The sequence below is a fragment of the Dendroctonus ponderosae genome, unplaced genomic scaffold (assembly GCF_020466585.1).
Source record: "Dendroctonus ponderosae isolate FM_Combo_2020 unplaced genomic scaffold, Dpon_F_20191213v2 Dpon_F_20191213_1, whole genome shotgun sequence".
Classification (NCBI taxonomy): Eukaryota; Metazoa; Arthropoda; class Insecta; order Coleoptera; family Curculionidae; genus Dendroctonus; species Dendroctonus ponderosae.
The window spans coordinates 19,056,805-19,069,746 of NW_026017110.1; the positions used below are offsets into that span (position 1 = coordinate 19,056,805).

Below are 12,942 nucleotides of genomic sequence, written 5' to 3' on the forward strand. Positions count from 1 at the left end.
GTAATCACAGATCACAGCGGTACTCTGTAATCTGTGGTAGCAATTAGCATGCACATAGAAGTAAGGTGTAAATTAATAAGATGCCCATGCTAGCAGGGAGAGAATGCGATGCTATGGCATACGGATGCCGGAGCTGACAAATTCTTAGAGAGGGCTACAAGTTTTAAAGGATAACTCCCGAAAACTCGTAGTACCAAAAAGGGGGTTTTTTAGTTGGTAAGAATCCAACACTACCCAGCGTTCGGAACACTGGGTGTCTTCGCGAAGATTTTTATTCCTCCAGCCGCCGGGCAAACAAAAAAAAAAAAAAAAACATCCCTTCTACATCGTATTTAGTTGGAATGACAATGACGTTTCGGTCAGTTCAAACGTGACATTAATCGGGTTTAACACGAAAAAAAGTATTAATTATTTAAAAATAATGTGTTAGTAAGGAAATTAGGCAAGAATTGTGCAAAGTATCAAAAACGTACTTTTTCTTATAGCTAGTTATTAAAAGTGAAATGTAAAATATGCGTGAAAGTATGCTAACAGAATTTAGAGGGTAAATATTCAATAATGTTTTAGCTTAATGTATATTCTTTGTAATGAGAAAAAAGTTACATCAATCCCCATTAAAGAAGTTTAGGAATAACGTGCAAATATTTGTGCATTAATTTGAATTCTAACTTGTTTAGGCGTTGTTTTAACAATTTTGAACTAATTCCTGCAATCGGATTTTAAAGTTTTCAGTCAATTTGATTAATGGCAAAACTCTAGTCTAAGTTCTACTCTGCTATCACACTAATGCATCAGTTAATAAATTTAACAGTTTAACATGCAATAAGAGTGGCTGATGGTTAAACGCTGGAGCACTGATGCGCTTATGCACTCGGCCGCTATGCAGTAAAAAAAAGAATGCAAACTGAGTATGCCAAATTAAAAACCATAATACCATGTATATTTTGTGCTAACGTGCAACGTTATTTCAATAATAGACGCAAAAAGGCGCGCGTCCAAACAAGTTTACTTGCGGCAGAAGAAAATGTTGAATATTTTATGTAATGTCTCTTATTTTATTTGAAATAGATCAACAAATATAAGCACGAATAGGAAACATTTAACTAGAGCTCAAAAATCTACTGCTTTTATATGTTTCGAAGGCAAACCTAAAACCGGAAGCTAAAAATAAATATAACATTTATATAGATGCGGGTAGTTTCATTTTAATCTGATCCAATCAACAATAAATAAGTCATATTTTTCTGAATATTTATAACTATTTTAGTAAGTTTTTCCCCCACGGTCATTGCTTAGGAATTTGCATTAAAATTATTTATATTGGTTGTCTCCTGGATTTAAATAAAACACGTTTCTTCTTTCCCTACTAATGGTTGATTGGTTCATACCAAATCTTCGAGATATTTCGGGGCATTTTGCAAGTTACTTACTTTTTATTATACGAATTTTATTTTAAAGCCAAACTTTTCAATTCAGCACGAAACTTAAAATTTAGCTTTTTAGACTGAGATACTTTTTATTCACTTCTCAGGGACAAATTGAGCTATAGCGCTCATTTTCACACCATTAAATTGGATAGACAAATAAAAAGCACGATAATCAAATTAAACATCGCTCGGAAAATATTGGCAGTTTTCAGGCAAAAAGCGAAATATAAACATAATTCTTAGTTTTACGTGGTCTTGATCAAATGATGTCATCGGCTCAAACATGATGCAACCTTTCTGGGCAGAACCACTTGGGCCTCAGCCCTCCTTTTCCTACCACTAGATAGAAAACTTTTAAAACCCCACTTACCAAGTGAAATATCCGTTAAAAAACGTTGGCAGCTTTCACAAAAAAAATCGAGATTTGATAGTAAAACAATTGTTGCAATATTTGTTTGTGTATTTACTTGAAGTGATACAATAAAAATAAAAGTGAAACTCTTAAATCAACTGTGTGACCTGATAAAATATCGTAACTTAAACTTGTATAGAGAATATAAACCACCGAAAACAAATTCAATTCATATTCAGCGACAGTTTCAAAAAAATAAAGTATATCAAAATAAACAATATAACAGAAAAAGATCATCAAACATAATACGACTAATCCACTCCACTGACAAAATAAGTTTTATAACGAATTGTTAAATATAAGTTATCATTATACACTAATAAGTAATTATTTTAAGTAAACTTACGTTTAACAATTATAGAGAACCCAAAAGTTACATGATTATATTATAAGTAAAAAATCTTCACAAAAACTTAGTGTAAAATTATGTGGAATTTAAGTAGATTTGATAACGTGCTTAAACATTTCCCAACGTACGTTTTGTTACTACAAAAAAATAACAATCTACTTAAATTACAAATATTTTAGTTGCCTAGTGTGATATGTGACTAAGCATGATTTACTCACACCCCAGTGTAATTCCTAATTGTATTTTATTATGTAAACTAAACTCGAGACTTAAGATTTTTTATGTGTCTACTCAAAATTATCATAACAGACACTTTTAGCAGTAGTGGCAAATGAAAAAAATATTTAATTGCTGTAGAGTCCGGGCCGCTAATCATTGTTCTCATTCATCTGCCTATAAATAAAAACGACAACGACATTGACGGTCATGTGAATCTGATCATTGCTTATACTCTTGTTTGAGATTGTATAACTTCCACTGAGGTGCATGAAGATAAAAATTACTATCATTATAATGGCACATCCAACATTATGACACCACGCAGGATAAGATAAATAAGTTTCTGCTTCTAACGTGATATCCTTTGTGACATTCACCGATGACTTATTTTGGCACAAATTTCATATATATTACAGTAGCTGTCCAGAAAAATACTTTTCATATAATGAGTTGTTAAAATCAAAAGAAAGAAAACTAGCAAACCGTGAAAACCGTTATCTTACTCAACCTGCTGATTGCCAGTAGGTTGTCGGTTATAAAAATAAATAAATAAATATCATAAATAAATAATATGTAAACTGGGGATCGAAAGCAACCGATATACCAATTATATTCCTTTAGCTGAGTAAATATCACCTGAGCTTAGGAAGAATGAAACTGTGGTTTTTTACAAGTCAGATTCTCCATAGAGCGCTGTTGAGAATGACATGTAATCTAGAGCTCCAGGTACGCCTCCGGGACCCTTGTAGGGTGGCATTCGTTGTATACAGTACTCGGCTTGGTCTGGTGGTAATTCTCGTCTCAGTTCGTCGGGAAGAATATATGGCTGAAAAAATAATTCAATTACAATAACTAAAATAATCATATAACCACGCTCAATAAATTGACTTGTGCGTTTAAATTACAATTTACATTGTACAAATGTAATGCTTGCTGCATCCAAATGATGAAGGTTGAAATAAAGTCAAGTGTATTAAAAGTATAAAAAGTGCTTACTTTATCGGCAGCCAGAATGCGGAAACTATCGATCACTTGTTCGGCGGTGTCAGTATCCGTGCTTTCTCTGGTCATAAAGTCCAAGAAGGCATCAAAGTGTACATATCCAGTACTGTTGGGGTCGACAACTGCTAAAATCCGTTGGAAGTCGATGTCTCCTTGCCTATCTTTACCAATTGAATATCCAAGAGAAACCAAGCAGGATTTGAATTCGTCTGGGGCAAGGCGTCCTAAAGAACGCATACAGTTCAATAGCAGTTTCATTATTATTCAAATTAAGACGTAGACGCAGGAAGTAAATTTTCTCAAATTTATATGCCCAGCCGAGAGTGTTTTGATAGTTTAGTATCTTTTTATTTAGACCCAAATTAGAAACATTTTAAAACTGCTTGCTGTATTACCTGTACGGTTCTTGTCGAAGTGATTGAAGGATGATCTAAACTCGTTCAGTTGTTCTTGAGTAATACCTTTAGAATCCCTGGTCAAAATTTGGTTTTCTACTTCGTTGATATTACGGTTAATTGATGTTAATAGTTGCTCCCATCCTACTCGTAATGTCTCCATCGTGTATTGCGTGTATCTGAAAAGTTAATTATTTTTTCAGTTTAGTCAGACTTTTGTTGAAAATCGAATGCAAAATAACTCTAAAATATTTCTAAGTTCGCAACAAACAATTCGAGTATTACAGCAGTTTCTTTGTTCACCTATAATTATACATAGAGGATGGACTTTGGAAACACGTGACATCCATCTTACCTATTTTCAAAGATCATACTTTCTTGTACGGCTTGATGGATCTTCTCCAATTCCTCAATGTGTGGCTTATATGCATAAACTCCCTGTTCGTATTCCTTCAATCTGTGCAATTGATCTTCTAAAGTTCCATGCAGACCCATTCCAATGGCAGTAACAGCGTCAAGTTGGCGCTCGATCCATGGTCCGACTGCATTTGCTTTTTCCGCGAATTGTCTTCTAAGCATTTCATTGTTCTGTTGTTTCCTTAGTTCAGCTTGAAGAGTTGCATCTCGTTGGGGCACAAGTTGTCTTACGTCGCCCCATTTCCTTGTCAAGTCCTATGAAATTGAACAGGTCAAACAACTGGTACACATCTAAGATCGACTAAACATCTGCTTTAAGTAGTTCTTTACCTCCAAATTACCACCAAATCCTTCCTTGTTACAAGCATGAGAGGAGAACAGATCGCACATTATTTAATATCCTCTTTTATTACGAAGATTTATGAGGTGAGTGGTTTTAGCTCTTGTTCATTTACTGATATTTGTCTATGTCTGAGTTAAAACAGTAAATGAACTTAAAGGTTTGGTGATCTGCAATATGAGCGGCTTGATGGACACTAATTCTAGCAAATATGTCAATTTATGCAGTATAAAAAATTATATTTAGATAATTTGAAATAACATCAAACTTATATCAGACAGTACAAAAAAAATTATGCACTTGCGCTTTTCTTGCAACTATGTCCAGCTCAGACGTTCATAAAAAGGACAGTACAGAATAATTTTGTGCCAATTCCAAAAAATAATGTTTGCTGTTTGTAATTATAATTTTGCCTCGTATTTTATGTATGTTAGTTCGACTTTATTTCTTAGTTTTTTCAGAGTTTCAATTTGTTACATGAAAACAAATACAAAATTTGGTATTCGAAAATCCGATTTCTACTATTACATACGAGTGAAAGAAAATATGCAGGAATTTACTGTCTACTATCACAAGTTAAAAATGTTGCGGAATGAGAAAAAGTTTTAAAAATCCAACTTCACCCTGTATATTTGGTTGTTTCGTATAAATAAATACTGATCATTTTGCGCTTTAAAAATTGTAGATACATTAATCAGGCATATCGGTGTGGAATAAAATTAACAATACGATTGTGTGCAAATGAAATGACATGTGAAGCAATAATTAATGTAACAAATTCCTTACGTGAGCAGTAAGTGTTGTGTAGGGATTCTCAAGTCCGCCGGGAATTTGATGTTGCTTCACTATACTTTCAACCTCCCTGACAAGACCAACAATGCTTTGGTATTCCTTGTCTGCTTCTCCCAATGTAGCCTAAATTGCAAATTCATGGATTGGATTATGAAAACCAGCATCAGATAATTGCAAACGTACCTTGAAATGTGAATGAGCATCAATCAATCCTTGGATCTCCTCAACGGTATGAACAATGAAAATATCCACCAAATCCTCTCTAGTGCCATCAAGCCAGTTGTTGAATGGAGCGGCACGTTTCGCGAACTCCAAATGAAGAATATCGATCTTTTCCATGATGCGTTCGGCATCGTCAAGTGCTTGTCTCCTTCGTTGAGTCAGAGCCCCCAGACGATCCCATTGGTCGCAAATACGTTGGCAGCGCCCGTTTACGGTAACACTATCGTGATAATCCAGAGTGCTGAAGAGAAAAAACATTGCTGTTTAAATGTCTGAAGACACTTCAGACAACACATCATTCAGATCTTCTAATGAAGCTTCAAGTCTCGAAAGTTTTGATGAAATATTTTCAGTTACTTGGAATAGTGAAGAATAGTCGTCTTCACCATTACAAGTGCTTCTCACCAAACCAGAATTCTCTGTCTATGTAATGTGAGCTTTGTACATTTTTGAAAAATATTACGTGCACGTTCTATACTTACTTTAATTCTTGAGCAATGGCAGCGATTTGTTCCACGCGATCCTGATGAGCGGCAAGGTCGCTCTCGAAAGCTTCATGTTTCTTCTTCAGCGCTTTAAGCTCGTTCAATCTGCAGTTGCGGAAATCTTGGCTTTGAAGCATCTCTTCCTTACCTCTGGTCCATTCTTCATGAGCATCGGCCTTACGTCTGAACTTCTCAGCCAAATGCTCCAAACGTTCCAGACGCATCATCTCCGATAGCAGCCATTCTTCGAATGCCTTTTCGGCACCTTCCAAACCTTTCCATGCGTTGGCAATGTCCTATTTGAAAATTATAGAGTTGGAACAACTGATATTGTGATTTTGTTTGTTTTTACATTTTGATCACGATACGCATACATATAATTATTTCTGAATTATGACTGCTTACCGACACCATTTTTCCTTCAGTTGGCATGTAAGCTGGTCTGTTGGATAACCTGAGCTTGGTTTGCAAAGTATTAAAGTTGGTTTCGAGTTTTGCTTTCTGCTCTACACGAGGAGGCTTGTGTTTGCGCCTATAAGTGCGGTATTCCTCCAATTTCTTTTGGACACCAGCTAAGGAGTTGTCTGTTTGCCTTGAGTTCAACCAAGGCATCGTACGCCTGATCCATTCCAAAAGCTACAAAAAAAAGTTAAATTAAAAAATAATAAAGATTCAATGACATTCTTGTTTTTAGACATTAATTCCATTTCAATTACTGCATTTTCCAAAATTTTAATTTTTAAATTATTTTTGCTGACAACAATAGTGAAAAATGTTTTGGAAATTTTATTTCAAATGGGTTTCCTAAACCAAAACAGAAATTTTTCGGAAAATTTGATTGAAATAATAATAATTTTTCAAACATTAACTAATATTTGCTAAACTGCTAATTAATATAATAATATAATTAATATAACGTGCTTAACATATGAAATTAAAATATAATAGTTAATTAATAGTAGAAAATAAAATATAGTTGAGGTGCTAGTAATATTTGTTTTTGAACCTGTATGATTTTATATTTATGTTCTCTTTTTCAATCAAATATTCGCATCATTAAAAACTTTATCAATTTAATTTTTATATAAAAACTACATGTACTTACATCGCTGGCAAGACGTTCATATTCTTCCATAAGTCTCTCATTTTCTTGATTGACTTTAAGTACTTTGCAAATTCGGTTGGCAGCTGTTTCGGCCTAAAATACAGTTTATAACTTAACTGAAGTTACACACATCATCAGATAATTGGGATTATTTAGCATAAGCAGAACATCTAGCTCGTTGAACGTGATAGATTAGGTATTAAAGTGGACACAGCTAAATCAAAATTCAACAGACAAGGCGGCGCGAAAAATATAAAGGATTATATTATGAGGAATGATAAATTTTAATTTCATTTAATTCATAATTATTCTCCGAGTTTTCATCCCAGTTGAATGCGCCCACATGAAAGATTCATGCAGCACAGATACAGTTATCCACATCTATGGAAAAAGTAAACGGCTGATTTCTTCTCAAATTTACGTACTTTCTTTACCACAGCAACTAAATATTCCGCTTTTAATTAAACATGCTTTTCACTCACGAAAAATAATTGCGACAGTTATATTAAGCATGTAGACAATTAAAAAATAGGCGCACACAAAAAAAGGTTAGTAGATACTTGGGTGAAGTGTTGAAACGTGTGTCCAGCCTAAACAATTATTCTCAGTAAATTACTCCGTGATTAAAAGGTGATGTTTTTACTTGTTAGGCCAGAAAACGGTTCAAGTTGGAACATCGGATGTCGTATAGACTGCAAACCCAAAAACAGTTTTAGCGTTTTTGCCAGAACGTCGCAATTCCTTGATCTTCAATCTCAAATGAAACAATTGACAATTTTGTTCATTTTTACAAGTAAATTAGCATCGTTTATTGATTGCTTGGATTAGGTGTATAATTAATCTCCTTTGGTTTACTATAGCGTAAAAATCCAGTATTTGTTGAGTGAACTTTAAGTAAAGTTATATTCAATGACGAGGCTGGTTTATGGTCGATTGGCTTCGTCCACAAGCAAAAAGTCCTACTGTTTGGTTTGGACTGTGGTTGGAAGAAATACTCAATATAATTTTTTTTCTAGAAGTCGAAGCACCGCAATTACGTTTAACAGTGACCAATTACTTATTGACGCAACAAAGATTCGTTGCTGGTAAGTACCTGCCATATATTTTACGTAAATTTTGGAATTCATTGAACACGAAATTTGTCCATCAGTTTTAAAAAGAAAAATATTTATAAAAGTTGCAACATAAAAACATTTACTTTAAACTGGCTGTTGCAAAAGAATGATCCGCGAGCAAGCGGATCTACTGATTTCAATTCGATTAGCAATAGCATTTCCGTAATAGAATAATCAACTATTCAAGCATAAATCAATTTGAATGGAAAACACAGAGATAAGGATAAAAATATAATTAAAAAGTCAAAACTGAGCATTGAAATATTCCTGAAAGATAACGTGTTATTAATTTAATTCATTTTCGCGTTTGAATACGTTTAAACGCGATCAATCCCATCGGGTTCTTATGAGAAAATGCTTAAGATGGAAATTTTACTGTTTCGGTTTCTTTGATTCTATGTTCAAAACTTTGCCTATGAATTTTAACTTCACTGTGTTTAATCATTTAGTACCTGCACTAATTATTGGACATACATTTCGAATAGCTTGATGAGAGTTTATTTCTTGGACTTCATTAATTTTATGATTACCCTTTAGAGGATAGATGCAAAAAGAAATATTTTTATATTGTAATTATTTACTGCAAACCCTCTGTCTTTATATCAGAATCTACTGAATCATGTTCACTATTTTAATTAAAATTATTTCCAATAATTCTCATGACGTTTTCAAACAAGATAACTTAATGATGAAAAGCGTATGCCAATGTATTTAGTGGTTTCAATTTTTTCTTAAAGTATCCGCGACTTTTTAAGTTTGTTGACAACTTCGTACCTTAGGAAATTAATTGGTGAAATTGAGTTAATAAACTTTTCATCAAAGTTCTGATTTTCTACTTTTTACTATTTTGTTAATTTATAAATGTACATTGTCAATATAACATAATCAATATTAAATCATTTTGTTTAAGAAAATATATTTTTGAATTATTGTACAAAATATTTAATCGAGTAGGGAGGATAGATATATCCACGGAACAATCTACTCATCAAGCTGAAAGTATAATACAAAAATGAATGATTTTTTCACCTTTTGAGCACCGGAAAAGCAGTGGTAGTAAGACGACACATATGTCATGACCGCTCGTTCATCCGGCATGGCAGTGTTCTGTAAGTCTGCGTGCAAACAATATTATCAACATAACACAACATGCGAAAACAATGAGCTTGGTACCTACCATAAACCTAAATATTTCTGTTAAATGAAAAGTGACCTTTAGAGTTCCTAAAGCCTTAATGTAATAAAAAATGTTAAGCGCTCACAATAAGGGTAAAAGTCCTAATGAGCAGAATTTATGATTAAATAAACTCAAATAAATTTTTTATTAAAATTTTTCTTAGTTAATTGAAGAAAAACGCTATTATAATACATAGCTTTATGAAATACGTTACCCAGGAAAATGAATAAAATATAAAGTACCTAATAATTAGTAAAGACAAAATCTGATCCACACACTGAACATCTTCCACCTTATTCCTCTTAATTTGACAAAAAAAGTACCTACTCAATGAAAAACAGAACAGAACACACAAGTAAACCTTATTATGAATCTGAAATGTTTCTTTTAAATTCGAAATATCCTCACAAAGGTATTTGCGAAATCAACATTAGACATGAATAATAGTAAAATTGTTTTTCCATTGCCATGTCAAAAATTGGCTTTGCAGTCTACTATCTTTACAAAATTAGAGAAAACAATTACAGAATAATTAATGACTGCCCAAGGTAGACAGCAGACAAAAATGTATTTAATTAAAAGTTTCGCTGCGTTCCTTGAAATTAGGTCATGTGGGTATTTTCACGAATATGCCATGTGGGCATTAAAATAGACGGGAAAACTCCGAATGTTAGCAAAGATCAACACTTGGGTCGATGATAACAAAGTTTTACACACACCAAGTTATTTAATAAAATCAAGCAAATAACAATGTTAAATTGCAATAAAACAACTGCGTTTTGATATAAGGGTCGGCGTTTAAGATGAACAAAAGTATTTGGATGCTAAAGGTTATCTTTTCGGGTAATAAATCGTATCAACTAGATAACATCCATTTAATTAAATAATTTTTGAAATTCCATTGGCTCATTTTTTCTAAATTTGAGGGCTGACGAATGTGAAATTACGACTTGTTACGAACAAAAGCGTTTGTGTAAAACGTATAGTATTAAACCAAAAAATTCTATGTGAAAGTTATAATTCATCAATAATAATAATGGTGACTTAAAACGTCCAAGTGCTGAACCAGTTCAAGGCAAATAAGCGGGAATGTGACATAATACTTGTTTTCGAGCAATGAAAAACTATTATTTACCTGAAATGAACGCCAGATTTGTTCGGCTATTTATATCCTAAATGATTCAAATGAGAAAGTAATATTCTAAACGACAGAACAGTAGAAAACAAGTTCATAAAACCACATAACATAAATGGTATTTGAAATGTAAATCAAATTAAAAATGTGTGAAGGATGGCGGGAAACGGCTTCTTTTTATTACAACTAATATATGCAAATTTAATGTGCTAGATATTTATTTTTATGAGTACTTGGTATCTTCATTCTCGAGTTAACACTTTTAGATTTCTTATTTGTCCATTCTAAACGACATTTGTTTTTATTTCTACCTTATAATCGGTTTGCAGAAGATAGACCTCGGCTTTTCGAGGATTTGAATTTAAGTGAATATCTTTATTGTGTTTTAAGGCGTTTTAGACGTTTGCATAGAATCTGCTAAAACGACGAAAAACGTGTAAATATTGCGCACTCCAAACTAAAAAAATTAGATTAGCATAAATTAGGAAAATAGTTCAATCAGTATGTGGAAACAGATTTTAATTCGAAAATGGCGCGCCAATGAAAATAAGCTATGACTGTTAAGTAACACAAATACATCAATAAAAATAAAACAAAACAACAAAGCAGATGTTGGAAGTAATATCCATCCTGCCTTCAACAAAATACGACTGTTTAATGTCGAATATACAGTTGAAAGGGGCAGTACATTACGATCAATCCACAGTTATGTATATTTGATTAGTAGAGTGACAATTTTTGATAGACTTTTTTCTGAAACTGAAGAAAAATTAAAATAATCATCACACTCGTAAGACGCAGAAGAAAAATACTAAACAAAAATCAACATTGCTAGATACTGATATCAAAAATCGTCCTTCTGTTTTCAACGGCGTGTTAAAATCAAATTGAGGCAAAACCATGTTGCTGGATTAGGAAAAAATATTTAAAAAATCATGTTAAGGTACAACCACGATCAAATCTACCTGTTGTGCGCCTTGAAACGCGTGATAATAACATGAAACATAGGTCATAATAGCGCGCTCATCTGGCTTTGGGGTATTAATTAAATCTGCAAAAAATAACGATTGATAATCGAGTCCTAAATGCTGTACAAACTATTAGTACCACCGGGACTTAATTAAATTCAAAAAAGGTTTTAATTAAAACTACTCTAAAGAACATACTTTATCAGGGGAATTTTGTGTTTAACTTGAAATAAATAAATAATAGCAAACGAAAAATCTAGTTGTCCTTAGAATCTTTCAAATTGGAGAATTATTTTGAGCTGATGACATCTGAAGAAAGTAAGAGCAATAAAGGTTCTCAAAATTATATATCAGCCTACCTTATACTAAAGAAACAGCAAGAATGTTTAAATTTGGATTACAACGTTCCCATTTGAAGTTTGCTCAAATCACTTTTCGCAAACAGCACTTTTCATGTCCTTATTCAATTAACACCAGATTATAATACATAATGTATGTTAAAGCGATAAACGGTAATATTATTTACAATTCAACAAATATAATGCACAATTTTAGCTGCTTAAAAAAAGTTGTTTGCAAATAGGTAAAACATTAAGGGCATATCTAGATTAACATAAAGACCACGGCTTGGAAATCTTGGTAATTCGATACGACTATTTTTGGCAACAAATTTTCAAATATCTTGACAACACCTAGAAAGAAGCCGAATTGAAAACGAAAAATGTTCAGCGATTTAAAAAGACAGCCTTAATGCTAGTTGTGCATAAAAACACTTTCATGGAATATCACCAGAGCCTAATAGACTCTGAGCTTAAAATATAGCCAATTTAGCCATTAAAATTTTACAATTTTTTTAATATACAATTTTATATTTTTTAATCCTTTTTTATTTACATTGAGTATGTAAAAATCGTGTCTCGTAATGACATGATCAAACTACTACTTTGGCATGGTTCGGCTCAAATGAACACGACCTGGCTTTTTTTACGAAAAAATGTATGGCTCCTCTGCTGTTGATGGTCTGATGATAATTTTGAGCAGTCGCTGCTGGATAGGGCCGTAAAATGCGAAGTTTTCTTTATACCAAACACTATTTTAGGAATGTTTATAGTTGTCAGGCAATATGACAAAAATCTGAATTAAAGCGGCTTTGAATCTTGGCTCTTGGTCTTTGATCATATTTAGAGAATCGTTTGAGTTGCAAGTTTGCAACTTGTCATTGCGTGATAAAGAAAGCCTTAAAACGCTAATTTTTCTAAACGAAACATCGTTTTAGGTATATTTCCAGCTTTCACGCCAAATGGGAAAATTAAACATGGGCCAGACTTTTTTGTAATAAAAATTAGGCCAGATCGTCTTGTTTTGAGCTAAAGAATGTCGCA

At 32.9% G+C, this 12,942-nt stretch overlaps 1 protein-coding gene across 3 annotated transcripts in view; it reads right to left on the reverse strand.

Moving 5' to 3' along the window:
- Positions 1 to 1,869: 1,869 nt before the first annotated feature.
- LOC109535688 (alpha-actinin, sarcomeric) overlaps positions 1,870 to 12,942 on the reverse strand; it is a 34,314-nt gene continuing 23,241 nt past the window's right edge. The window contains exons 5-15 of one of the 3 annotated variants that reach the window (XM_019901624.2): positions 11,546 to 11,643; positions 9,310 to 9,387; positions 7,166 to 7,258; positions 6,466 to 6,696; positions 6,058 to 6,356; positions 5,537 to 5,816; positions 5,348 to 5,476; positions 4,160 to 4,476; positions 3,805 to 3,983; positions 3,404 to 3,633; positions 1,870 to 3,233 (exon numbers count right to left, since the gene is read on the reverse strand). In XM_019901624.2, coding sequence (XP_019757183.1) covers positions 3,075 to 3,233; positions 3,404 to 3,633; positions 3,805 to 3,983; positions 4,160 to 4,476; positions 5,348 to 5,476; positions 5,537 to 5,816; positions 6,058 to 6,356; positions 6,466 to 6,696; positions 7,166 to 7,258; positions 9,310 to 9,387; positions 11,546 to 11,643 — 2,093 coding nt within the window. In that variant the 3' untranslated portion in view covers positions 1,870 to 3,074. Of the gene's footprint in view, positions 3,234 to 3,403; positions 3,634 to 3,804; positions 3,984 to 4,159; positions 4,477 to 5,347; positions 5,477 to 5,536; positions 5,817 to 6,057; positions 6,357 to 6,465; positions 6,697 to 7,165; positions 7,259 to 9,309; positions 9,396 to 11,545; positions 11,644 to 12,942 lie in introns of all 3 variants that reach the window. The other 2 variants (XM_019901623.2, XM_019901622.2) reach the window with 2 other exon arrangements.